The sequence below is a fragment of the Vigna angularis genome, chromosome 1 (genome assembly GCF_016808095.1).
Source record: "Vigna angularis cultivar LongXiaoDou No.4 chromosome 1, ASM1680809v1, whole genome shotgun sequence".
NCBI lineage: Eukaryota > Viridiplantae > Streptophyta > Magnoliopsida > Fabales > Fabaceae > Vigna > Vigna angularis.
Genome location: NC_068970.1, coordinates 23,318,020 through 23,343,966, shown reverse-complemented (window position 1 = coordinate 23,343,966; position 25,947 = coordinate 23,318,020). Strand labels below are relative to the sequence as shown.

At 31.7% G+C, this 25,947-nt stretch overlaps 2 protein-coding genes and 1 long non-coding RNA gene across 6 annotated transcripts; 1 reads left to right on the top strand and 2 right to left on the bottom strand.

The window, feature by feature from the left end:
- Positions 1–246: 246 nt before the first annotated feature.
- Positions 247–6,245, bottom strand: LOC108323854 (leucine-rich repeat receptor protein kinase HPCA1). The gene is made up of 19 exons (XM_017556642.2): positions 5,697–6,245; positions 5,352–5,475; positions 5,149–5,220; positions 4,866–4,940; positions 4,708–4,779; positions 4,460–4,621; positions 4,267–4,341; positions 4,109–4,180; positions 3,919–3,990; positions 3,773–3,841; positions 3,607–3,681; positions 3,424–3,495; positions 3,205–3,339; positions 2,623–3,095; positions 2,396–2,548; positions 2,143–2,282; positions 1,849–2,068; positions 1,400–1,635; positions 247–1,069 (listed from the first exon to the last, which is right to left on the bottom strand). Exons 1-19 carry the CDS (start codon positions 5,779–5,781, stop codon positions 548–550), a joined length of 2,904 nt encoding a protein of 967 aa, XP_017412131.1. The 5' UTR covers positions 5,782–6,245; the 3' UTR covers positions 247–547.
- An 8,010-nt stretch (positions 6,246–14,255) lies between these two features.
- LOC108328385 (uncharacterized) lies at positions 14,256–16,324 on the bottom strand. The gene is made up of 2 exons (XM_017562252.2): positions 16,180–16,324; positions 14,256–15,964 (listed from the first exon to the last, which is right to left on the bottom strand). The coding sequence occupies exon 2, from the start codon at positions 15,828–15,830 to the stop codon at positions 14,571–14,573; it is 1,260 nt and encodes a 419-aa protein (XP_017417741.1). The 5' UTR covers positions 15,831–15,964; positions 16,180–16,324; the 3' UTR covers positions 14,256–14,570.
- Positions 16,325–22,141: 5,817 nt separating this feature from the next.
- Positions 22,142–25,947, top strand: LOC108336102 (uncharacterized). Of its 4 annotated transcripts, none has more exons than XR_001832814.2 (6): positions 22,142–22,841; positions 23,264–23,363; positions 23,471–23,584; positions 24,352–24,483; positions 25,575–25,673; positions 25,752–25,947. It is a non-coding gene; the product is annotated as an uncharacterized LOC108336102 (long non-coding RNA). The 4 variants fall into 4 exon arrangements; XR_008246614.1 differs by having other exon boundaries at positions 22,145–22,841; positions 24,361–24,483; XR_001832812.2 differs by lacking the exon at positions 23,264–23,363 and having other exon boundaries at positions 22,149–22,841.

The window sequence follows — 25,947 nt, the reverse complement described above, 5'->3', positions numbered from 1 at the left end:
TAATATATTAAAATTTAAACAAAAATTATAAAAGTAAATTACGTGTAATTATCTTACTTATATTAAATAAAAAGTGTATAATTATCTTATCTTATCTTACTTGAATTATGTGAATAAAATTAACCTAACTATCTTAATTTAAAATATTTTTTTATTGTTTTAATTATCTTAATTAGTACTTTTAACATTAGATTAACTATAATTAATAGTAAAGACTAAACAAGTCAGTTAAAGTCACAAAACGTGGAATTTGACAACCTATCACAAGGATTCATGGTTTTACTCTGTTATTTTAAATGAAATATTAACTCATTAAAATCAGCATCATTGGACTAACACGTGCTGAAACTGTGAGATAAACTTGCAACATTTCTTCCTAAATATTACATGCAATATAGCTATTGAGCATAAAAAGAATACACGACATTAGTTTACGTAAGACAAAAAAAAAAGAACACAAGTTAATGATGTCTTCCTTTGAGAACGAAGAAGGATAAAAAAAAGGAAGAATAAATGATGTCTGACAAAAATATGTATACTACAGCCTCTATTTGGGTTCAACTTTTGTTGAAAGTGTGTAGCCTCCGCTGTAGTCAAAGGCACTATTACTACTGTCATTACCATTGTCTTTCTTGGTAAAAGAAGCATCAATGTAGGGATGCCTCATTCCACCCTTGGAAACACCAAAGTCAGTGGCAGATGAGGATGCAGAAGTAGAGTTTGTGTTCATCCCATCATTCTGCAAAATGGTTTCAAGTGCTTTCACAACTTCACTCATTGTTGGACGGTCTGCAGCTGATTCCTCAACACATTGCATTGCCAACTCTAAGAACCTCCCAAATCCTATGAGGTTCGGTGTGTTCCTCACCACTGGATCCATCACTTCCCTCAAACCATAGTGTTCTTCATCTTTCTTATTCATCAGCGTGCGCACCTCGCGGACAATGTACTTGCCCTTCTCAATTGGTTGTCTTGAAGTTATTAGTTCAAGCATCACTACTCCAAAACTGTACACATCACTCTTCTCAGTGAGTTGTTGGGTCATGTAATACTCAGGATCAAGATAACCCTGCACATGTTGAGCATTTTCACCTATCAAGCACTTGTTGCAGAAAAGAAAAGAGTGAAATGAAAGACACAGCTACGGAGATTTTGCACTGGACAACTTACATTTTTCTTGTGCAGGGAAATATGTTAGACATATAATAATATCTGTTTATTTGTTTCATGAGATGCATCATTTACCATAATTTAAAGCTTGTGGCGAAGTTGAACAATTAAACTAAATAGAATTGGAACGTTTTACATCAGGCATATTTGATTGTATAAAATGCACGGTTCTTAACTTAAACAGGAACAAAGATCTAAGCCATAAAAGAAAAGATACTTTATTGCTTACCAATGTCCCTTTAACCTGAGTGGAAACATGGCCTTTCTCGCTGTCTGATACAAGTTTGGACAAGCCAAAATCTGCAACCTTTGCAGTCAAATTTTCATCCAGCAAGATATTACTCGACTTCACATCTCTGTGAATTATGGGAGGATTGGCAAGTTCGTGTAAGTATGCAAGTCCTCTGGCTGAACCAAGAGCAATGCGGAGTCTCCTTTTCCAGTCAAGATGAATATCAGATCTCCCTGCAACTCACATTGATTTTTTTTAAGGTACTGTATTAATTATTTTCTTAGTTATGTAAAAAGTTGCACAGAAACATGTGCACAACTTTGATATTTCTGTTCTATGAAAGGTTTTTTTTTACCAAAAAAGTCAATCCACTAAACTGAATGTTAACAATGCTCTTCCTACAGATGATAAGTTTGGTGCTTGAATGTTGTTATCATGCGAGTTACCTGACAAACTCTCCCTAAGTGTTCCATTGGGTATAAATTCGTAAACCAACATCTGTTCCCCTTGTTCGAAGCAGAACCCCACAAGGCCAACAAGGTTCTTGTGGTGAACTCTTGAAAGCAACTCAATTTCAGTCTTGAACTCTAGGCCTCCTTGCATCGATCCTTGCTGAGCTCGTTTGATTGCAACGATTTTCCCATCAGGAAGAACACCTTTGTACACCTTTAGTCAATAAAAAGGGAATAATTAAGCAGTTACAAGAACTTAGAAACATGTGAAAACATAAGAAACAATACCTTGCCATAGCCTCCAGAGCCTATCTCATTGTTTTCAGAGAAATTGCTGGTGCACTTCTTGAGATCATCATAAGAGAACCATCTTGCTCCCTTTAACTGTGGTGCACCTCCACTATCCTTCCCAGTTGGTGCCCATGATGCTGAAAGAAATTAATGAAAGTGGATAAGCAAAGTTGATGATAGCTTTCCATGTTTGGAGGATTTGTACAATCTGATTTGTGATAACAAGAAAATGAGTACATTGAATAATTACCAAATGGTCTACTTAATCCTATGGCTCTCTCTGCACGCTTCTTTTGCAGAATCGCGTAAATAGCTAACCCTATAAGACTCAGAACCAGAAATGTGCTGCCAACTGCTATCCCAATAATAACCCCTTTGCTAAGAGAAGCTCCTTTGTGAGAACCTGAAATAATTTACAGTTAGTTATAAATCACTGTCACCAGTTGAATATTGAAATATGAACTGTTTCTGAGTTACCTGAAAAGGGATAAGAAAATGCAAGGAAGTAATAGGGTCCAAACTCTTTTGGAGGCTTGTAAGTTTGATTACTTAATTCAAACCCAATTCTTTGAACTTCTGACCTATTAAAGTATTGCCCTGTTGGTGGAAAAAGTGCTAGTTGCACTTGAAGATAGTCATTACTATCAAAGAAGGGATTTTGTAAAGAAACTGAGCCAGGAGTTAGACCCAATTTCACCCATAGGCTCATTTCAAGTGAATGGAAAGTATTTACATTGGACAGTTCTCTGAATGTGGGTGCTCTAAAGTACAGCATTCCTTCATATGGATAGGCACATTCACAACTTTGGGGGCTGAGCTTTTGATCAGGAGGACAAGATTTGCCTCCACAATTAGCCAAGCTGGTGAAATAAGGTTGCTTAGCCTGCTGCTGAAGTTGGCAGTAATTTGTATTTGAGAGAGCACTACTGCACACTGGATTTCCTATTAGACTGAAAAAAAAAATGAGAAAGACATCAGAAAAGGAAAGGCCTTACAAATGAAAGAGCATACAAAATCCTAAAAAGTATCTCCAACATTAAAGACTAAAAATTTTCTCACATCAATGTATTTTTGTATTGTGAACTGAGAGTCACCGAGGAAATCTCATTTTGTTGCAAATCTACAAGCTGCAATTGAGGACAAATGTTTTCACCCATGTTCAGTGTATCGTTCAATTGATTGTTTCGTAGTTTCCTGTACAAAAAATGAAAATTATAATGATTGTCATTCTATTGTCTGTATAACTACTAATGTTCAACATAGTCGTGAGGGACTTACACTTGCTGTATTTGAGGAATGTCAAATAGTTTCGATGGAAGAGGACCTTGAAGGGACCCAAACTCCATAACCCTTCAGCAAAGTGAAGGTTAATCGGTGAAAATTCTTGTTAGATTATATATTATTGCATAAGTTCAGGAGACAGTTGATAAGAGAAACTCTTATTTGTAATGAATAACTTACAGAGTGGTGAGTGATTGCAGAGTTATGAACCAAGTTGGAGCATCAGAAGGATCAAAAGAGTTGTTACTAAGATCTCTGCACAAGTTTACAGATTGATCGGCTTTACGTGAACAACAATTATTAAAGAAAAAGAAAACTGAAACACCAACCCTTGCAAATTACTTACACATAGTTGAGGGTATCCATTCCAGTTAAGTCAGGTAGAGGACCTGTGAAATTGTTATGAGCTAAATTCCTGAAAGAGATAAAACTTTATAAATCTCCATTAATGTTATTCTAAAATCCTTTTACATCTCAAACATAAGTACCCACAATTCATTGATGTTTGTAAGGTTGTTGAGATTTGATGGGACCTCTCCTGTCAGGAAATTCCTATCAAGCCGTCTGTTATAAATTAGAAAAAGTAGGGAAAATTATCATAAAAAATTAAATCAAACAAAAGGGAAAAAATATTTAAGAAAATAAAAGGAAAATTATAAATTTGAAGGAAGGAATCACTTACAGAACCTCAACAGTCTTAACTTGTACCAATGTTGAAGGTATAGTCCCACTTAAATTATTCCCATCAAACAATCTGTCACAAAGCAAAACAAAAGTTCTCAAGTTAATATTATAAACTAAGAAACAACAAATGATGCCAAAATAAAAATGTCAACTTACATGTGTATGAGTATCATCTCAGAGCTGAAAAGCTTGGGGGGAATGGAACCTGAAAGCTGGTTCTTATTGAAATGGCTAAAAAATAGAAATCATAACACTGAATCAGTACTCAATGTGCTGCTATTTACACATTGCTCTTTGCTGCACTAACTTAAAGGTAATCACAAGAGTTAACTGAAAAAAAAAGACTCACAAGTGTTTAGCCTTTAAAAGAAGGTCTAATCCAGGGGAGGTGGAGGTTGAAACTGGGATAGGACCTGTCAGCTGATTGTCTGCCAAGTCCAACCAATAAATTTTGGAGAGTTTACCCAACGAAGGAGGTATTTTTCCAGTGAAGTTGTTTGAGTTTAAAGCCCTGAAAAGTTCATTGAGAAGGGTATGGTTTCAAAATCACTTTTTTTTTGCTGTGCATGTAAATGCTTTTTCCAAGGTTATTCTTACAGGAAAGATAACTCTGAAAGATTTCCTAATTCATCTGGAATATTGCCACTGAAGCCGCAACCAGCCAAAATCCTGAAATAGGAAAGCAAGGCCTTATGGAAATCACTAGAAGTTGCATGAAATGACATCTTGAAATTATATGGTTTCGTCAATCTTACAGGATATTTAGCTTGCTTAGTTCTCCTAACTCTGGAGAGAGAGGACCTGTTAAATCTCTATTAAAAGACAAATCCCTGCAGTTAAATAATTCTCAATGTTAATTAGCACAAAACATGCTTTGGAAAATTGTTTCTCCTTTTCTATAACAAAAGTTGAGTCAAAATGTAGTGGTGGAAATCTGCTCTGGAGATTGTGTCCTTGAGGCAAGTTAGATTAGTAGCATAGTGCAACAGTTATCCTAGTCCATAGTTTCATTGAAAAGAAACAGAAAATCATACTTACAAGGATCTCAGTTCTGTAAGTTGACCAATATCTCCACTTAATTTCCCCTTCAGGCCCATTGTTGACAGTCCTCTATAATCAAAATGCACACAACAACAAAGTACTTTTCTTAAAATTACTACAAGAAGTGATAAAAAGGGTGACAACAAATCAACATACTAAGGAACACCAGGATCAATAACGTTTAATTGCTGGATTATTACAATGAAGTAACCCTTGATTTGTTGCAGGTCACTCCTTCCCATGGTGCTCCACATGGGTCATCTGATTTGTCCCAGCTGGGCGGTGTATTTTGCCATACATCTTTTAATGATCTAAGTGCAACAACTGCAAAAGGTGCAAGAAAGTAATCACTTATTCTATAAGGGTCTCTTTGATTTGCTTGAGTTTTTCAGCCAGGGTGAGCTAACTTATATTAGGTTCAAATCAGATCATGAGAAATATGTAAGATGATTGGAGTAACGAGAAAAAGGGACCGTATATATGCTTATCAATGATGATATAGATGGAAATATCTGACCAAGAAAAGGGATGGCATGGAATATTACCGTCTTCAGTTTCAGTGTATGAAGAAATGACATGAATTTCAGCCCACAAGAATCCCAGAAAAAGCAGCACACGAAGGGTTGTCATGTTAAGAAGAGTTTTCTGAGGTCCTCAACTCAACTGTTTCTGACTTTTGCACAAACCTTAATATGATGAGACAAAGATATTTGCTTCAGGTAACACAAGGATAAGCATTGCATGTAACATGTGGCAACATTAAGAAGCAGCAAAGAGAAATGTTGCAGCTTGAGGAAGAGGAAGAGGAAGAGGAGGCAGTCAAAAAAAATAGCAGCTAGCTTGTGAAAGGAAAAAGAGAGAAAAAGCTTAACTAAGCACTTTCCTACTCCATTTTATTGATTTTCCTTGTCTTAGAAGCTAATCTATCCAATCCCAATGTTGGCACTACCTATAACATCATCATCATAGTCTTTGCTACTTTTTCACTCTCCAAACTCCAATTTTATCACAAACGAATTGCCTTCTTTCCCTTTCCTTCACTCCTCAACCAATTGTGCCAAATCAATGGAATAATGCTTTTGGGTTTTGACTCTAAGTATTTTGTCATCATTTTTCTTTATTAATGACCAATACAAAATATCTCTTGCAACATGTTATTGCTCTTCCTATGGCTTCTCCTTCAGTTGATGTTACATCAACTTATTGACAGCAGTTGGGTTGGTGTAAGATGGTCCCACACCACTAAATACTGTAGACCTAACCATGAATTCTAGCACAAGTTTACCAACATTTATAATCTTAAACCATTTTCAATTTTATGTAATTTTGTGTTATTGTCTGGTAGAGTATATTTCAATCTATGATCTATTGTTCACTTTAATTTTTATGGTCTTCCAATGTCAAATAAAGTTTAATATTTTAAACAAAAAATTACTCTCATCTTAATATTGTTATTATGGATGTTTAACTTAATTTTATAAATCTTATACTTAACTTGAAATATTTCTATTAACGTCTCTTTTCGGTAGCATTTAAACAATGTTACTTGAGTTTCAACAACTTTTTACGACACCACCCTCGTGGAGTATGAATATCAACTGTGTGAAAAACGAGTTTGCTAAGTGTGATACGTTTTAGCGACAATAAAGAATCAAACTACGTTTTAAAGCACAAGCTCTCAAAATAGGTCATCTGACCAGTTCATAAGTTAATTTTTCAGTGATTAAAATTCAATCTGATTTATTTATTAATGTGTCTAAAAAATTTAAATTTGATCATAAATTAATAATTAAAATCTCACTTAATTATAATTATCTTTTAATAAAAAAATATTTTTTTAATTAGAATATAAATAAAGTTTAATCTAAATATAATCTAAAATGGTATTAAATTCCAAATATAATATAAAATCACAAAAATACAATTTAATTAAAATACATTTATGTTATATTGGTTCTGAAGTAATATAATGTTGTTGTTCATTAGCAAGGACGAATTTAAGATCACTTGCATGTTCACTTATGAGAGTGATTGAAAGGACGAATTTGCGTGATTTCTTATCTTCCCTCATCTGCTCAGATTTACAATTATTTACCATCAATTTTCTATTTCACTCTTATGTATTACTCTTTTGAATGTAAAGGATTCACACAGCATGAATTATTAATAACAATTAATAATAATAATAATAATAATAATAATAATAATAATATTATTATTATTATTATTATTATTATTATTTCAATTTACTAATTTATCAATTTTTTTACATTTTAAAAATTAATTTTAATTTTTTTTCTCCTTATAAACATATTTACAATTATATATAACATTAATAATTATCATTTTATAATTATGAGAGTTTTCATCATCTTTAATTTCTACCAATTAAACAAATTTTTTTATTTGTCACATGGTTAAATCTTACACTAATTTTCACAAACTTTACTTTCAAATTCAGTTTCACTTAGTTTCAAATCCTCTTAAAAGGCAGCAATCAGTTCACTTTCAAATCCCTCAAATTCATCTATTCACTTTTCCGAAAACAATCATTTAAAGTGAACACACCCTTCAAATAGAAAAAGATTCAAAATATTTGTTTTTTTAATATAATTTATATTTAAAATTTATCAATAAATTGGTGAGGCAACCAAACTTATCAAAGATTCAACTTAACTTATTTGAATCGAGTTTATTTTTAGCTTGTACCAAAATTTATAATTTTTTGTAATTCAACCCAATCTAAACCTAAACCGCACAGGTTTATTTTTTGATAGCTATATCCATTGCTTCTTGAAAAATGTTATTATATTAATATGAACATTATATTAATATGGCAATAAAAATATATAAAAAATAGTAACAAAAAATCATTAATATTGGATAATTCTATGAGTTAACAAATGTAATTAGAGTTAAACAAAGCGACTCAGTTTAGTCTAACTTAATGGAATACTTAAAAAATCTTATTAAGTTTTCTTTTCTGGATATAGATTATACATTTTTTACTTAATCTAACATTATATTAGATTAACGAATCCTTCTAGTTTGCTTTAAAAAAATCAAACCAAATAAATTTGAATAAAAGATAAAATCAAATAAAGTTTTAAAATTTAAGTTATATTATTGTATTTAAATTTAAATTTCATTTATAATAATTTGATATATATAAATAAATACTAATCATAATACGAATATTTTTCTTAAAAAAATAATATTATTTTAATTTTTTAAAATATAATTACTATTTAATAATGTTTATGAATCAAATTATCTAAACTCATTTAAATTGCGAATTAAATTAAAAATATGTCTTGGGAGTCCATCATTCCTAATTTTCTTCTAGTAATTTATTATTTTTAAAAAAGAGTAATTCCAATAAGGTTATGTTTGTAGTGCATATTGATTCCATAGTTGACATTTAAAATAAATAATTGACTCTTATAAATAATCTTTATTCTTTTAAGAGTCTTGACAAATTATCTACAAACAAAATCATAAGATGTCTATAACCACAAAAAGTAAAGACTCTTCCTGAACAAATGTTTGAAATTAAAGCACAAAGGGTTTAAAATTCAAAACCATATGTGAAAGGTGGTCAAGAGTTTTCTATTGTGGAGACACAAAATCGTTCATAATAGTTTTGAAGTCCTAAAAGATCATATTCATAGGAAAATATACATCATATTATGTGCATAGATCTTAACGAAATTAGTAGTTGATATTACATAGTATTTTCGGTCCCTCCAAAATATTACAAGCGTTCTTTTTTTGTTAATCACACAAAATAGCCGCTTTTTATAAATAAAGTGACCTATCAACATTTTATCAGTTACTAGCTTAAATTTATTAAATATCACTAAATTTACAAGTCTCTTTATTTAACAAATATCTCTTCACTTTTTATTGGTTAAATATGTTTTATGAATCTGTTTATTTTTACGTTTGAATATTTGATAATATCATGTTTTTAAGTGTGATTTTTACTATTTTATAAAAAAATAACTAATTTATTTTGAAATTGTATGAAAGCGTGTATGAACACATGTATGAAGTATACTCATTATCTGATAGGGATGAAACAAATTTTTTTATACCATTAAGTATGAGGATGATGAAGAGTTTTTACCTTGGGAATAGATATTGATAATGAAACTTGTACTGTATGCCCGTCGAGACAAGTCAGGACAACCAACCATCAATCAAACGGTTTAATTCCAAGATCGATGACCCTCTAGGCTGAGCTTTTTTGGTTGACTACTCAGGTCGAGCTCTTCCGAGCAGAGCTCTCTTGGCCTACTACTCCAAGTTGAGTTTCTCTAACGATCACTCTTAGCCGACCACTCCAGGTAGAGCTCTCTTGGCTGACTATTCTAGATCGAGTTCCTCTGAGCCGACCGCTCTTGGTCAGCCTCTCTAGGTCGATCTTTTAGAGATTACCCCTAACTGAACAAGATGGTCGACCAGTTACAGAATGATCAGATTAACAATGATAATGACGAATCAACCTATTAATGCCGATTAAGGTATGATTTAATTGTGATTAAACTGACAAAAAAGGTAAAATCTCATAACAAACTACTATAAATAAAGGTCTAATGTATGACTTTGACATGCATGCACATAACATGAATCATTGCAATAATTGCTAATCGATCAATTATCTACTGACTTTAGCATCAGAGTACCTTCTTTAGGTACCATCTGAGCGATTTTGGATGAACATGAAACCTTGGAGACCAAAACCACTAGAGAAAAGCAATATGGCATATGGCATAAGACACTCATAATCGTCCAAGACCTGGCACAACCTATTCGGTCTATGGCATAACCCGTCCGGTCTATGACACAGCCCGTCTAGTCAACATCCGGCATAACCCATCCAATTTATGACAAAGCACGTCCGATCAACACCCAAAACATTTTTGCACCCATCCAATTTACTCCGGTTATAACCACAAGTAACTAGATGAGAAATATAGTGGAAGAAGTAAATCGCCTAATCGTTCAGCCCCAACCTCCTAACTTTGTTTAGCCTCAATCGCATGGCCATCTTCGGCCTCAAGTTATTGGCTTTGTTCAGCCTTAACCGCACAACCACCTTTAACCTTAAGCTCTTGACTTTGCTAAGGCTCAACTGCATGGCCACCTTCGGCCTCAACCTGTTTACTTTGTTCAGCCTCAATCATTTGGCCTCGATATTCAACCTTCATCTTAGCCTCTTTAAACATTAGCATGTTGGTCGTTCGACCTCTACTGCATAGTTTAAGTCGACCTCAACATCCTCACCTCTTTTGATTTTCGCATGTTGTTTGTTCGGCCTTTTTTTCGGCCTTAACATGTTGACTTTTCAGTCTTGACTTCTCGGTCGTTCGACCTCCACCTCCTTTTGGTTGTTCAATATCATCAACTTGTCATTCGGCCTCAACAACTTCACCTCTTTCGGCTTCAACGTTTAACTCGTTCGAACTCGACTACAAGACCTCAACATCTTAGCCTCTTTGGGCTTCTAACTTTTGGCTCGTGCGGCCATGACCATGTTGTCTCAAAAACCTCTTTGGGCTTCCCCATAAGCCTTAAATTATGTTGAATTTCCAGTTTGGACAGCTTGACCTGGTTTGGCCTTAACCTTTTAACTTTTCAACCTCAGCCTAAAACTCTTGGCCTCTTTTGGCCTCAACATGTCAACTTTTTAGTCTTGACAACTCGACCATTCAACCTTTACCTCCTCTCGATTGTTCGGTCTCATTCGATCGGTCAACTAGTAATAATTATATTTATTACTAGTAAATAGATGATATAATATTATAAAACTAAATAAATAATAATTTATAGCTTTTTTACACTACTTAAATAAATTATAACTCAATCATCTCGTATTAAAAGAAATATTTTATGATCATGCTTTTAGTTTTTCGTTTGATTTTGCAATGACTCAAATAATATGATACTATTGCTGGAATGGTACTTTCTCTCACTATAAAATTATAAAAGTAAAAATATTTATATTTAATAGAAGTAAATAGATTATATAATATTATAAAAATAAATAAATGATAATTTATAACTTTTTATACTATTTAAATTAATTATAACTCCATCTTCTCGTACTAAAAAAATATTTTATAGCTATGATTTTGTTTTTCTTTTAATATAATTCTATTGATGTGAAATAATATTCTCTCGTTATAAAATTTAAATTAAAACATTTTTCTTATTAATGACATAAATATTGTTGTTATGTACACACTAAGACTTTAGACGACTGTTATTTTGGGCTTTTAACTGATCTCTGTCCGACGTCTATATGAGTGACGTTAATGAGACGTCGGACCCTTTAGATCAGATGTCTCTATAGACGTCGGACCTATATAGGTCAGACGTCTATATAGACGTCGAACCCATACAGGTCAGACGTCTCTAAGGTTGCTTCTGACTCTTGGTGATTCGAGTTTACAACTTTATATTTTAGTTGAAGAGAATGTATTGTACATTTTTTTTATTGGATGATTTTAAAAATGTATTGGAGGGAATTGGAGAAGTACAAAACGCAAGAAATCGCCGCCAAAGAACGCTGCCCAAGGACACGAGAATAACTGCACCAAAACCCAACGAAAACGCATTTTAATCGGTTCAAATGAAAGATAATGCATCAAAGAGTGATGTAATCGGAGTAAAATTAATTTAAAACGGTGCAAAAGTGAGAAAACGAACCTGAAAAGTGTAACCCGTAGAGAGAAAACGCGACGAAGATGATGAACAATGAGTGCGCCTAACGACTGTCTCGCGCTCACGTTGTTTTAATGCCGAAATTTAGCCGTCGGTTCCCCCAATTAACATACGTCTAAAGTGCTTTAGAATTCGAAGTGACGAGATCAGACGTCTAAAGGGAGTCAAAAAGTGACTTTTACAATTTCTAGGTTTAGGGTTTAGACGTCGGTTCCCCCAAATAACCAACGTCTAAAGTGCTTTAGAAGTCGGAGTGGCGGGATCGGACGTCTAAAGGGATCAAAAAATGACTTTTTAAATTTATGGGTTTAGGGTTTAGACGTCGGTTCCCCCAATTAGCATACGTCTAAAGTGCTTTAGAAGTCGGAGTGGCGAGATCGGACGTGTAAAGGGATCAAAAAGTGACTTTTTAAATTTCTGGGTTTAGGGTTTAGGGTTTAGGGTTTAGACGTCGGTTCCCCCAATTAACAAACGTCTAAAGTGCTTTAGAAGTCGGAGTGGCGGGATCAGACATCTAAAGGGAGTCGTGACTTTTTAAATTTCTGTGGGGTTTAGACTTCGGTTCCCCAATAACAGACCTCTAAATAGAATAAAAAAATATTTTTTATTAACTTTTTCGTTTGGTTTTGGCGTCTATTCGGGGGAACCGACGTATATGAGTATTTAGACGTCGGGCCCCTCCATAGCCGACGTCTAAATAGTTGTTTTATTTACGAAAAATGCCACCGGTCATTTTTTACCTTAGATATTCGAGGGTCAGACGTCTAAAGGATGACGTTAAAGGTCTTTTCTACACTAGTGACATTATTTTAATTAAAATTACAATAAAAGTTTTCTTTAACATCTTATCTTGTTTAGTTTTATTTGTATTCAAACAACTAAGTATAAAACATAAAACATGTTTTTTTTACTAAATAAATGCATGCTTTATTTCATATATGTTTCCGCCTATTAGATGCAAACGGTGGAAGAATAATAATCAACTTTTTTTTTATCTTGCTTTAATGACTATATAATTGTTCAGAATCTCAATATATAACCACAGTTGCATTTGAATCTATATTTAACATTGATTCTCATATCCTTAACAAGTAGTTAGAAGTGTGGATTTTTCTAAGGATAATAACTTATTTAATGACTATATTGTTTTTATTTTAAATTTATTCATAGTCATTGTTCAAATGTATGCAGAAACATGAATGTTCTTCCAAGGATATCCCTAAAAAAGGAAATGTTTTGAAATTTCTTATTTGGAACCTGAGATTATTTCTAAGAAAATTTGTTTATGTTTCTTTATGCTGTTATTAATATACTGTTTGAGTAAATAAGTTTTTACTTAATATAAAATATTTTTTGTGTTGATAAATATAAAGGAAATATTAAAATAGTTTAAACAATGATTTGCCCACGATCATAAATATATATTATTTTAAGAAATAAAATATTGTTAACATCTGACTTGTTTAACATTTTTAAAAATAATAAAAATAAGAGTTTGCTCCAAACTTCTAAGAGCTTTGCCCTATAAAATAATAAAGACTTAAATAATGTTTTCTTCTACGCAAATTAACACCTTTTCCTGTTTTGTGACTTTCGTACCCAAAATAGAATTCTGTTTGTCTAAAAAAAATCATCATTATAATTGTCTTTGTAATTAATATATGTATTTATTTTTATTTCACATGTATGCTAAATTTTTTATTTTGATTTGTCTTTATAATTTTATTCTTTTTTTAGTCTCTTTCTTTGACAACAAATACATTGATGATAACAATGGCTGAAAAAACGGCAGTGATACGACCACAGTTTATCAGAGTAGTGATTCTTGTAACAAAACTCACGACAAAGACACAGAATGAAACATATGTAAAGGTTTAAAACAAAGACTTCAAAAAATTACATGGACCAAAAAAAAATACAAAAATTATCAACGAAAATTTCATTTAAACCTATAAATTGTTATAATAAAAAATTTAACCTACAACTTTATGCCTTTGTTAAAGTAACGCTTTTGTGTATTTGGTGAGCCGTGAGATAAGACGCAATTTAAGTTTCATTTCCAAAGGGCTGTGTGTGCATGAATGATCCATTAAGTAATTTTTAATGTGAGAATAAACTTGTAGCTCAATCATAAATGATCCATTAAGTCATTCGTTTCTTTGTTTTTAATGTTCACCTCAATCTATTGATTGTGTGTACCATTGAAAAGAGAGGAAAAATGAAGCGTGGAAGGAAATTCTGGCTACTATAGAATCAACGTGAACTTGAAAAACTTTTATTAGGCACCTTAATCAAGGAGTTGATGGTCAAATTAATATTTAATAAAAGGATTCGGAAGAAGTATTTTGTCCAATTGCATTTAAGCAGAAAAAGGGTAAACAATGAAAGCCCCACAATGCCCTTTGGGATCCTTCCTTTTTGCAGCAAGCTATAGGCTTGCAGTACACAGCATGCATCACATGAAGAAAGAAAATACAGAAAAAACAAGAGTTCATGACCCTACCAAAAGCATAGGAAACAGCTAAGATAGTTCCCCGTGGTGTCTCACCAGAGGAAGCTAATACTAAAGACAATCAATTGTTAACAGTGCATAACTTGCTGTGAAGAGTACCTATCTTTGCTAATACAATGCATGCCCTATTATGGTCAAAAATCAAATTCTTATTCACTGATCAGTGACAGAGGTATTTTTAGCAAGAGGAATCATAACTCGATGATGTCATAATGTTGGCAGGAATAAACAAATCTGATTGAACACCCTCTTCCCCATCCATAGCAGGAATCTGATTGAGATCAAAACTCAGAACCTTGGAACAATTCTGACCATTTCCCATGTTTGAAGAAGTTGCCTGAGCTGACTGACCTTCTCCCATCCTGGTCCAATCAGATCTCTTGTGGTCCCCAAAGGCTTGACCGATTGAGAAAGTCTCCTTCAAAACTTCACACTCATACCCTCTCATGGCTTCCACAGCTCTATCCTCTAAAACAGTTCCTGGTCCTGTTTTCTCCCCCTGTATGGTTGTTTTGGCATGATGCTCTTCTTTTGTGGCTGAAACACCATGTGACCGAGACTCAATGTTCTTAGAATTTTGAAGGCTGCATAGATGATCATTCAAAGATTGGTGACTTGGGAAACTTGTATTGCATTTTCTGCATCTGGCGAATCTGTTCCCTTCTTCCCCAGTTGATGCTAATTCTGTTAATTTCACCTTCTTTCTATTTCTCTTCTTGATCTTCACGTCATCAGAATTCCCCAAAACTGGGTGTGACAGCTCCTCTTCACGCCCCCTCTTGTTGAATGGATGTTCTTGAATCTGATCAGCGACAACCACTTGCTCGCACTTCGGACTCCCTCTGGCCAGCAACATGAGCACATACGCAGCCTCTTGCATACGTGGCTCAATCTCATCACCTTCTTCCAAACCAGAATCTGATTTGCTGCAAGAAGAGCTTATGCGGCCCCTCTTGGCAGTGACGGACCAACCCCTGAGAACTAGAGAGAGATGAACGGTCAAATCATCAGAAAGGGTTGAGGAAGAAGTGGAATTGGAGGAGGCACGAACGATCGGAGCGTTGCTTCGAATTCCCTTCCTCGGCTTCTCAGTGTGAGACCTCATGTGCCCAAACAAGGACTTCCTGGAAGAAAAGGTCTTTCCACAAACGGAACAAGTGGGGTTACCATCCACCATCACCCATTTCGCCGTCTTGGATTTTGCAGCATCACCGGTGCTTTGTTTCTCCCCATGAACCCGTTTTCTCGAGAGGTTGTGGATTCTCATGTGCCCACCAAGAGCTTTACCCGAACTGAAACCTTTGTTGCAGATATCGCACGTGAAAGAACGAATCTCATTGCAGTTAACACCTCCTCCATTACCCCCTAACCCTTCTCCTTCCGGAGGAACAGACCCTCGATTTTCCCTTTGATGCCGAGACTCTTGGTCTTCTTCCATGGAGCCAAAAACGGGTTTTTCGTGTGATCAACGGAGAGAGAGAGAGAGAGAGAGAGAGCTCTATCACTTGCACCAGATAGAGATTAAGGAAAATGACACCGAAGGGTACAAATTACAACAAATAGCACACACACCTGATGAAGCCAAAAATCGAGATAACGACCAGGTCAGATCAAAGATTTGGTAGCTTAGCAACCAAGAAAATCATCTCTCGACTCCTGAATACACACACTATACGAGTTTCTTCCAGGGTTTTATCAAAACGCAAAGAAAACAGCACACATTGCAGGGTTTTACGATCTCATGAAAAGAGATGAGAAAAAAAAAAGAGTAAGGAAGAAGGAGCTACCTCAGAAATTGAGAACAAAACAACGTACTACGTAGCTGTGGTGTGGGTTTTGACGAGTCTTGCATATAGGGAGAGTCCCTTTTTTAACCTGTTTGTGGAAGAATGGAAGTGTCACGTTTTGAAGAAATGCCCTTCTGTCCCACCTCACGCACATTAATTTCCCTATATTCAAACTAACTTATCTTTTCTTTTCCCACAAACAACTGCTGTAATACTGTTACCACAATTATCTTTTCAAAGATATCCTTAACCCTTCCTCTAACACCGTTTACCATCTTTTAATTCTTTTTTCTTTAATCCCCATCAAAATAATTCATTTATTTACACCATCTACTACTTTTACTATATTTCTTTAAATAATTATCCACATCTTTACACTTCCAAATATTAAATCTTAAACTAATAAGATAATCTCTTTTTTTTGTATGTGGAAACATTTTTAAATTAAGAAAACTATTATTTAAATTTTACATAACATATATAATAAGATAAATGTTGACTCCACCATTAGATTATTGCATAGTGATTTCCATATCAAGTCCTATGCAATTATCAAATATTCAATAAAACAGACATTAATTGTGTTGCAATATTAACTTAAAATAATTAAAAATATATATAATCAAATATATGAAATATTTTTCTAAATGATACTCTCAAGACAGTTATTATTTACTAAAAATATGTGTGCACAACACTCCTATATTTAATACTAAAGATGATTTACATTGTTTTTAAAATTTATATATCTATATATATATATATATAATATACATATAATATATATATATATATATATATATATATATATATATATATCATTCAATAATTTAAAGAAATAGACATGAAATTACGATATATTTATTAAAAAGATATAACCAAGAAAACTGTTTTTCTTTTAATGATGATTGATTATTGATTGATATTTTAATTGACAGGACGTTGTGGAATTAACAGAAAATATTTAAAACAATATTTCCTTTATTATTATTCAAACAATTGAAACATGGGTAGTGATAAACAAACACTATTTTTTTTTTCTTTTACAGCTATTTAACACTAATAAAATAACACTTTTATATTAAAATTTAAAATGATTTAAGATTCAACAAGAAAAGTAAAAAAGTGTTATTTTGTATTTGGTGTTGGAAGGTATAAAAAAAATTAAGAAAGGTACATGAAAAGTTTTTTTTGAAAGATATATTTTTATACAATCAAATCTCATATTCCTACCATGAGTAAATAACAGCTAATAAACCACACCACAGACTTTTTAAACTTCTCACTCAAAATTCTTGAATATTATTTTCTTAAAAGTCTCTTCAAGTTTCAATAACATCACGTAAAGATTGATTTCTGGTTAAATTTGACAAATCTTAATAATCCTAACAAACATATATTCGAATAAGACTTAATTAAGATTGCTCCCAATTTAAATTTATGAAAGAGCTATAAGAGAGAACATATCACATTAATTAACTGAAATAGTATAAAAAAACGGATTTTTATTTTTAAAAACTGAATTGAATATATAACATATCAGTTTAGTTTTTAAAACAAGATTAATTCACTAAAAAAATTGATGTAATTAAATCTATTTAAGTAATTACGCAATTCACGTATTTATATTTTAAAGTTTAATTTAATTTTAAAATAGTTGAATCCATAATCTTATGAAGACTATTGACATAGGATTTTTTTCTCAAACTTTTGGCCTACTTAAAGAAAAGTTTGAGAATATCTGTATTATATTTTTCTTGTTTGTAACTTTTCTTCAACTGGTGATACTCGTATTGTTGGTATGTTATATCTTGATCTTTTGGGATTATGATTATCGTATATCTTTAATCTTTTAAAGAAAACATTTAAATACACTAATCATTTAAAGAAAACACGGTAAATCTGTATTTAATATTCCCACGTAAATTTGTAGCTAATATTTCCTAGCTATACCCTATTTAATTTGTGGCTAGTATCTTTTGTTTTTCAACAAACAACACTTCACTAAAATTGTTACCGGATCCCGAAAATTAAAAATAAAATAATAATATTTAAGATATGCAAATCCATTGTTAATCTTTTCCACACCTAAAGCTTTCCTCTTTAAACTTCCCTTAACTATTTACTTTTTAGTTAAATTATCTTTGATCCCAATAAAAAATAATTCATTTATTTAGATAATGAAATAATTTTAATAAAATTGTTTAAATAATTAATCACATAATTTATAGTTAAAAAAATCTTAAACTGTAGTCATTTTTCGTGTGTACGTACGTGGAAAGTTTTTTAAATTAAGAAAACTATTTAAATTTTACATAACATATATCAAGATAAACTTTTTTACCAACAACATAACTTGAACATTATATTGTTGCAATGTGTACTGTATGCATTTATCCCATATCCAATAAATAATATTTGTTTTCTTTACTATTAAATTTGTTAAAATAATTTTAAATAATATATTTCCTATAAAAAAGATGTATTGTTGCGGTAACATCCTAATTCTAATTGTTTATAATTGATAAGATAAGATTTTATAAAATTATAAATAAAACGATTATCTCAGTATATAAATATAGATTACTAATATAGTTATCAAACTAAATAACTTTGATAAATATGTGGAACTACCACGAAATGTTATTAGATGATCATAAAAAAAAATTATGCTCCATCATCATTTTCTTTTAGAGATATATATTTCAACACTTCCATTACTTGTTCATACTAATAAGATGATCATCGCAAAAAAAATACAAAGACACAAGAAAACACCAAAAGAAAACAACACGATAAGCAAATGTACAGAAAGATTTTCTAAAACATTTAAACCATATTAGATCTAAACAAAACATTTATAAAATACAATAACTTGTAAACACACATAAACAATTGACACTAAACTCAATTATTTGGATACATGCCTTTAACATTGGGTTTCACTATAGGCACGTACTTGTAGTAGTGTTTATGTTATGTAAAGTCATAAACAAGGGATTATCATCTTACTACTCATAAGGTTAATCCTTCTCGCGCCTAGCACCTAACCAATGTCCATAGACTAAGAACTCCTACAGCTCTTCACATAACAAATTCTATTATATTTGAGTGTAAATAGTTATTAGAGTTAATGATACCTCTAGCAATAATCTTTAAGAGATGCAAATCCATTGTTAATCTTTTCCATACCCAAAGCTTTCCTCATTAAACTTCTCTTAACTATTTACTTTTTAGTTAAATTATCTTTCATTCCAATAAAAATAATTTATTTATTTAGATAATGAAGTAATTTTACTAAAATTGTTTAAATAATTAGTCACATAATTTATAGTTAAAAAAATATCTCTGTTTATATGTGTACGTATGAGGAAAATTTTTTAAATTAAGAAATTTATATAACATATATCACAAGATAAACTTTTTACCAAGAACTTACCATTAGATTGTTGCATTGTGCACTATATGAAATTATCCAATACCCAATAAATATTTGTTTTCTTTACTATTAAATTTGTTAAAATAATGTATTTTCTATAAAAAAAAAAAAGTATGGTTGTGTAACATCTTAATTCTAACTGCTTATAATGGATAAAATAAGACATTATAAAATTGATAATCAAAACTATTGTCTCAATAGATAAATATAGATTATTAATACAGTTACCAAATTAAATAGTCGTAATAATAAAATATATCTAAAACTATCACGAAAAGCTATTAGACTATTATAAAGAAAAATTTTGTTGTATCTTTCTTGAGATATGCTTCAATACTTATTTCTCATTTGTTCAAATTATTAAGATGATTATTACAAAGAAAAAACACAAAGATACAAGAAAACATCAAAAGAAAATGACATGCAAATGTGCAAAAATGTTTTCTAAAACAATTAAACGATATCAGATATAAGCAAAACATTTATAAAATACAATAACTCATATCAACACACATAAACAGTTGACACTGGACTCACTTTTCCAGATACATGCCTTTGACATCGGGTTTCACTATAAGCGTACACTTGTAGTAGTATTTATGTTTTGTAGAGTCACAAACAAAGGAGTTATCATCCTATTACTCACAAGGTTAATCCTTTTTGTGGACCTAACAAATGTCCATGTTGTGAGTGTAAAAATATCAAAGATACAAGAAAACATCAAAGCATAAAAATATACAACATATATATTGGCACTTAGAAGTACTCAACGCCAAACCTTTCCAAAAGGTAGTGCTTACGACAATTCTAATGCTTATTGTCAATCTTTTCACAAAATGTCTTGCTCAGCGACACCATTCTACTACTCTGCGACTTGGAATTAAATTGTTCCAAACTTGTAGTGAAATGTGGCAATCATTGGTGCCTTATCATTAATGCCATACCATTCACAAAAATGGTCACTCGACGGGAAAAAGTGGGCACTCAGCAGTCTAGTGCAAAATTATTTCCAGACTTGTACAACCAAACTATCGCTTATTGCCACACCAATACTACTCGACGCCATATTAGAAAACAACCAACTCAAATATGTGATTTTGGAAACTAAGGACCTGTTCAGATGATCAAATTGATATTTTTGACTTAGTACTTAGTTCAAAAACGATTTAAATGTCAGAATGCATACTACTTGCATTAATGGTTAGATTATCAGTTCCTCAACTCAACATCAATTTAGACAAAGCAAACAACACCCAAACATAGCAACACATTCATATTTCAATAGCTCAAACACCAAATCAATAAATCAAGATACTCACATCAACTAAACATGCAATTTACCACATTCATCTGATTTTTAACTTTAAAATGAAACAATTAGCTTCCTTTACCTAATGGATGACCAAATCACTCTAAAAAGCCTAAAACATATCAAAACACACATAAAATTCTATATGCTCCTACGAACAATATAAAACACAATCAGGACACATGATCATGACCATTGATAAGAAGAGAGTCTTATATATGACTCAAACGTTACATGCACCCTCAAATAACTCGAATGTTGTTAGCATAAAGATGAATATTAGAAGTTTTGATGATATCTCAAAGTCAAGTCTCAAGTGCTCTTATTGTAATAAGAAGACCTTCATGAAGACTTGTCTTGTGTTAAAGCTTTTGTAATTTAGTAGATTTATGTATAGGATGTGGTTTATCTTTGATTCTATGTATTGTTTGCCTTAAGTTGCGTTAAAATTCGTTTTGAATCATAAAACCTCAGTTTACACTCAAGATAATCGATTACCAACTTATAATAATCGATTATCAATAATCAATTATGACCTCCCATAATCGATTATCATGAGCAATTATAAGATTTTTCAAACAAGTTTTTGACCATTGTGCATTCATTAAATGAATAATCAATTACCATAAATGGATAATCGATTATCACACGTTAACTAAGACCTGATTTTTGGAGGTATCCTTTGAGATATCTGTAAATTTGATTGAGACTCCATTCTAACATACGATACTTGAATTTCGAAAAACTTAGCTGTTTTGCTGTGTGTTGTGATAAGTGTGTTATAGGGTTTTGTAACCCTTGTGTTTTGGCTTTAAGAACTTAGTGTTGACATAGAGCGAGAATTTTCATAGGAGTTGTGATTCAGTGTTGTTGTTGTTGTTGAGTTAAAGTATGTCATCACTACTACAAAATTGATCATAGATAACGCTCAATAGATAATGTTTTTTTAAAAAAAACTATTAATAGGTGGAATAATAGATAACAATTATTTAAATAAACGCTATCTATTTTTATAAGAATAAATAAAGTTTTTTAAATAAGTGTTATCTATAGATAATTATTATTATTTTTTTAATTCATAATTTAAAATAGGTCCATAGATATTGCTTTTAAAAAAAAGCTATCTATTTCAACACAGTGTATAAAATAGACAGTGCTTTCTTAAAAAAAAAAAAAAAAAACTATGCTTTTTTTTCTCCCTTGGGTGCTTCTTACGTTTTCGTGTGGAGCTTCTTTTCTCTCTTCGTCGAGCTTCTTTTTACTCTAACAAATTTTCCCCTTTACTCTAAAATTTAAATTTACGCCTAAGTTTCACTTCGGTTTTTCGTCCAGTTTCACTTCTGATTTTTCGCCCAAGTTTCACTTCTGATTTTTGTTTTATTTTGTTCGGTTTAGCTTTTCTGCGTTTTGGAATAAAACGAGATTGGCCAAAAATCCTTTATCTGTTCGGGAAGACCGTCTCTTACTCTCTTCTTCCTTCTTGCTATTCTTTTCTTTCGTTCAAGAAAACCGCAAACCCTAAATCAAGGAAAAGGGAATTTTTGGGTGCGGCGAGGTAGTGAGTGAAATTAATGCTAAAAGGAAAAACGAAAAAGCGATTGAATGAGATTAAAGGAGGATTCTAGGGTTCGAGAATTCCTATTTGGGGAGTGAGGAGTGGATGGCGATAATAGGGAGGAGAGTTTTGGTTTTAAAAGTGGTGGCACGGGGTTACGGAGAGGGAACCAGTGAGTATCGTGATGTCAACCATTAGGGTTCTATTTGAGGATCAGAAGGGGTTTTATTTAAGGACTGTGAGGAGTGAGTTGCGAGCACAGAAAGAGATTGCTTTACGAAGTCAGAGGGAGAACTAGGTAATGGAGAACGAGGAGTGCATAGTGACCTGAAAGTTAACGATGAATTGGAATTAACCAGGTATGGAGAGCTAATTCCGTTATTTTTAAATTATTGTGGTCTGAATTTATGAGTTGAATGTGTTCCTGTTATGTAGTTTATCTGTTAATTGAGTTTCATTGCTAGAACAATTGGAATTTAATAATACTTTGTAATTATGTTTTGTGGAATTACAATGTAAGAACGTGGTTGTTATTCTAGTTTATATATGACCATGCAATGTTTGAGTTTTATGAATTATGAGTTGGTATGTGGTATTGGATTTGAACTGTGAGTGCAGGGAGAGGATAGCCAGATTATTAGTTATTCTGTTAAACTCCAGCGGGTTCTTTGATGTAGGGGAAATGTGTCTTCTTTGTGCTTGTGAGGGAGTGTGCTGGTTGTGGTGTGATTTGGTCCAATTTTCTGCATTTTTTGAAACTAGTATCCAAATTATATTTCAGAAAGTTATATATTGTTGATGCACGACCAAGAAAAACTGCATTGGCTAATAGAGCCATGGGAGGTGGTTCAGAATCATCATCAAACTATTTTCAATCCGAGGTTGTGATAGGCTTGAACTGACTAGTTGTGATTTCTTGTTTTATCCAGTTATAATTATAAATTTGACTTTACTTCCGAAGTACCTGAATTCTTATTTTGTATGACAGGTAGTCTTGTTGGGGATAGACAACATCCATGCGATGAGAGACAGATTTGTTCAGCTTTGAGAATACATGGACACTCATGGCAAAGCATCATCAGATGGAATGTCCTCTTTCTTGGTTAGTCTGTGAATTTTTGAACATTTTATCTGTTGCAGCATTAGATGAATTGGTTGGCCTATTAGAAAATAACCCGTTTGGAGCTGTTAGAATAAACTGTTTTTAAAACTTTTGCATTGATGAAAAGTTTAGATGTGAATCATGATGCATGCACAAAAGTATTTCTATTATACCTCTACAAATCATCTAGTATGGTTAAACAATTTAAGAATTCATACTGATGGCATTTCTCATACTTTTCTATTGAACTGTTTTATGTATGTTTATTCATAAAAAAACAAGTGCAAAAAACTGAAAAAAGAAAAAAAATATTTTTTATATTGGAGTTTGGATTTGATTTCAGAAATCAATCTAATCCAAAACAAACTTATAAATATGCTTATATTTTTATTTATAAACTTATGAGATCACTTATATTTACGTTTATTTTATAAAAGTATATAATCATTTTTCAAGTTGTGAATTTAATAGTATAGATTTTAAAAGTTATACAACTGTTAGCTTTATAATGATTTGCAGATTAGATACTTCATGTTTTTAATTTTTTTATATTAATTACATATCTTAGTAATTTTTTGAATACTTCAAAGAAAAATGAAAATAAGGCTGAAATTTAAAAATATCCAATCCCAAATGCTTTTAACTTGAGTCAATTGAATTGGATTTAAATTTTAAACCAAACTATTTTCATGGTGAATTAATGATTAATTGGTCTAATGAATTTTCTTTTCCAAACTGATTTAATATATAATATTAAATATCCTCAGTTTATGCAGATCATCGTGAGAATGGGCAGTTTATATCAATAATTTCAGACGGTCTAAAGGTTCTAGATCTTTGCTGCTATAGTGGTGGTTTTTCTCTAAATGTCGTGCGTGGAAGTGCTTTAAATGTCACTGGTAGGTTATATATTTTTAGTTCTCATTTTTTTTTTCTAACAATTTATCACTGCTTACAATTGACATTATAATGTTGTTGATACTTTGCTGTTTTACTGTCTCATGATTGAAATTTGGAAAGGAATGATGTATACACCTTACCATCCTTGAGCTAGTGATGTTAAGTATTCCTGAATCGAATCCAAACTTGGAACTAAACTTATAACATTTATTGCTAAATTTTAACAGTTAAACCTATTAATAGTTAATCGTTAATCAAGCCAGAGTCTTCCTCTATTGTGGACCATTGATCTGAACGACTTTGAGTGATCCAATTTCATGCATATCATATGTATATTGGCTGTGACTCATCTGTTTGTTAGAGAAGAAGATTAAGAATGGGATGAAAACTTAAGAGTGGGAATCACCGACTCTGTATAGTTTGTCTCCATACCAGATATATAGGCCCACCCTAGTGAGTTATAATAACCAAGAACTATTTTCTATCACCGCTGATAGTTTTAAATTTTTAATGTTTTAAAGTAGGTGAATTTCTTTTCCCTGGTTTGAAATACTATAAGTCTTCAGAAGTAGATTTGTCATTCATAAGTAGCAATTGAGAATTTTCTTTTTATATTCTAGTAATTTTTTAAAAATTCTTTGCAGAAACAAATATATTCAGTGATAGTTTATTTTATCAGTATTATATGTATACTTTTAGTTGTATTGTTTTTATTTATACATGCTTTAATTTTATTTATTTACTAGGGTTATACAAACCTATAATTAAATTATTAAATGACCTTACGTGACCTTTAGTTCACGTTATGGCTATTTGCATTCTACTGGTTAGGTGAATAACTTGTATTGAATAGTTAAAGATTTATTTCCTTATTGCATGGTATTTGTTAGTTAAATAACTTATATTATTGTGAAACTGGTTGGAGGAATATGCGGTTGTAATGAAAGCATGACTTACTATTAAGAGTTTAAACTTGTATATTGAATATAGTTATTTGTTATCATGCACTGAATCTGTTTGGAGTATACTAGAATTTTGGTTCTTTTTAATGCTCACATCATAAAGATGTTTTTTAATTTTGGTTTTTTAGTGTCCAAGACAACCCAACGACAATGATTGTGGGTATTACGTGTGTCAATATATGAAGGAAATTATCATATACTATGAAGGAGGAACAATTACAACTGATGTAAGTTATCTTTATTGTCATAATTAATTTGTAGTAAAATTTAATTAACTAATTCTATATTATTTTTCTTTCTTGCAGTACTTTTTTAGTTGCAGATGTCAACAATATCGTGAAAGTCAAATCATTGAAGTTAGGAAAAATTGGTATTTAGATGTAATTAGTACATGCTTATAGATTATGTTAGGGTGATGTACATGTTTATAAGTACTGATATAAGTACTGATATGATATATATTTTATGATTGTATGTATTAGGTTTAATACCTATTTTGAT